The sequence below is a fragment of the Octodon degus genome, unplaced genomic scaffold, assembly GCF_000260255.1.
Source record: "Octodon degus isolate 3935 unplaced genomic scaffold, OctDeg1.0 scaffold00079, whole genome shotgun sequence".
Lineage (NCBI taxonomy): Eukaryota > Metazoa > Chordata > Mammalia > Rodentia > Octodontidae > Octodon > Octodon degus.
In genome coordinates this window covers 3,963,791-3,966,382 of record NW_004524655.1, presented here as the reverse complement: position 1 = coordinate 3,966,382, position 2,592 = coordinate 3,963,791, and the positions used below count along the sequence as shown (strand labels likewise).

General features: G+C 48.2%; 1 protein-coding gene and 1 pseudogene across 2 annotated transcripts in view; one reads left to right on the top strand and one right to left on the bottom strand.

Annotated features, from left to right (window-relative positions):
* Positions 1 to 2,592, bottom strand: part of LOC101568704 — a 279,180-nt pseudogene that overhangs the window by 93,951 nt on the left and 182,637 nt on the right.
* Positions 1 to 2,592, top strand: part of Taok3 (TAO kinase 3) — a 218,409-nt gene that overhangs the window by 191,798 nt on the left and 24,019 nt on the right. For both annotated transcript variants that reach the window (XM_004636228.2, XM_023720992.1), the window contains exon 15: positions 937 to 1,173. In XM_004636228.2, the coding sequence (XP_004636285.1) occupies positions 937 to 1,173 (237 nt within the window). The remainder of the gene's footprint in view (positions 1 to 936; positions 1,174 to 2,592) is intronic.

Sequence of the window (2,592 nt, the reverse complement as noted above, 5' to 3'; positions counted from 1 at the left end):
GTCAGGATTTTTGTTTGCACTTTTCAACCTGGATATGCCCTTGAGACTGAGTTAAGGAGGTTACCAGAGAAAGTAGTCATCCAAAAACCACAGAAATACTTTCTCCTTTTTAGAAGAAAACTATTATCATTTGTTAACATCTCTTCTGTGAGGAGGGAGTTGGAGAAAACCAGATGATTTAAAAGAAAATATCCTTTCCCCCTTCCTTGTAACTATAGGAAATAAGTAAATCCTGTTCACACTTTGAAAGAATTTTCAAAACCACTGTAACTGTTAGGCAATGACAGAAGAGCACAGCGCCTCTTCACTGAAGAGATGCTGCCCCTCAGGAACACTTGGCAATGTCTGAGGACAGTGTGGATTGTCAGGGTTTGGGGGCAGCTACCAACTCCCAGCGGGGGAGTCTAGGGATGCTGCCCAGCATCGCCCTCCGCGCAGGACTGCTCCCCAGCAGCCCTTCGCCAGTAGCATCTAGGCTGAACAGTGCCGATACCGCAGAAGTAGTGCATAGTAGATATACACAGTATATGCACAGTGTATCGTGGAAATCTTGTAGCTGTGAAATCAGACAAAAATGGCCAGAATCCCAGCTCCACTTGTTGCTAGCTACCTGGCTTTGGGCAAATATATGATGGCATATCAAAAATATATAAGTGTATTTGGGCCGAACAAGTACATTATTATACCTGAAGTCACGATTTCCTCATCTGCCGGTTAATACCTGCCTCGTGAGAGTGTGAAGTGAATTCATGAATGGGGCAGTTTTGAGCATGAGAGAGAGGAAGTACATGAAGAGGGCCGAGCAGAGGTAAGCAATGGTCAGAGAGGAGGTCTTTAAAGCGTGATGATGCCAACGAATGCGAGATGGTTCTCCTTTGTCCAAAAGCGGTGTCTCAGGAAGCTGGTGACCTGAGTTCTGTCCCCGACCCAATCCAGGTTACACGGCAGATCCATGAGCATGAGCAGGAGAACGAGTTGCGGGAACAGATGTCAGGTTATAAGCGGATGCGGCGCCAGCACCAGAAGCAGCTGATCGCCCTGGAGAACAAGCTGAAGGCTGAGATGGACGAGCACCGCCTCAAGCTACAGAAGGAGGTGGAGACGCATGCCAACAACTCGTCCATCGAGCTGGAGAAGCTGGCCAAGAAGCAAGTGGCTATCATAGAAAAGGAGGTCAGTGTGCGCACGCGGCCTTCCATAGCAGCCGGGCCCAGCCTGTCCTGCTCGGTAGCAGAGCGTCGGCGGGACCAGAGTGGGTGCCTGTGGAGAAAGGGGGAACTTCACTGCTGGGAGGGGCGATGCTTAAATTGTCATTCAGGCCTGGCGTGGTGGTGCACACCTGTAACCCCAGAGGCTGTGGAAGGAGAATCAGAAATGCAAGCCCCGCCTGAGCAAGTTAGCAACTTAGCGAGACCCTGTGACAAAGCAAAAATGAAAAAAGTGAGGCAAATTAGAAACATAAGATGTAGCTCAGTACAAAGGCATTTAACCCTCAATACTTGAAAAAAAAGGGTAATTCAATAATACAGCCAACAAGATAGCTCAGTAATCTGAAGCACCTGCTTTGGCAAGCTTAGGCAGGCACAGGGAACCATGGTTCGATCCCTGGCACCACATGCACCAGCTCTGCCCTCAGGGAGGGCTGAGCTGGTCCAAAAAAAGCAATAATAATAACAGAAGATCCAGGCTAGGTGTGGTGGTGCACACATGTAATCTCAACATGTAGAAGGCTGAGGCAAGAGGATCACTGTGAGTTCTGAGCCAGCCTTAGACTGCATAGTGAGTTCAAGGCCAGCCTGAACTGCAAGGTGAAGTCCTGTCTCAAAAATACTAGAGAGAGAGAGAGAGAGAGAGAGAGAGAGAGAGAGAGAGAGAGAGAATCCATTCAAATATATTCTGAGCATTGTTCCCTCAGTGGTGGCCCAGATACCAGGCAAGGGAAGCAAGACTCTCTCAATATGACAAATCTGGCCATTATTTGGACTTTCTAGGGAACATCACTCTTCCTCATCCAGGTTTTAGATAAATTTTAGTTCCTTATTCAATTATTCGTTTTGGTGGTACTGAGGATCAAACACAGGTCTCATGCACGTTAAATACCATTCACCTCTGACTATGCCATCAGTCCCTCTAATTTTAAGAAAAGACGAAAGGGTGAGACTACAGTCAAAATCTCACCTTCATACTGCTAAGGGTTTAATATGAGAAGGGAGTGTGTCTCTAACCAAGCACAAATTCAACAAACTGGCTTACCCAGGCTCAGGCACAGCTAAAACCAAGTCACCTTCCCTGCTGCCCAGCATTGAACTCACACTCTGTGGAAAAGCAGGGTGGACGTGGGTTCCGTGAGGTTGTAATAGCAAGAACCCCTGCCTGTGATTCCGGGGTGTTTGCATAGTTGGGCTCCCCCTCTCCACCTGAAGGAATCACCAGCTCTTGGAAGCCGCACTCTCTCCACAGCCAGCAGGGTGGGAGGCATCCTGGTGGGAACAGCTGTGCCCAGACAGGAGCGATGGCAATTAAATAAGCCGCTCATATTCTTCCTGGGGAACCTGACTTGCACAGTATGTGGAGAGAACTGCTTATAATAGA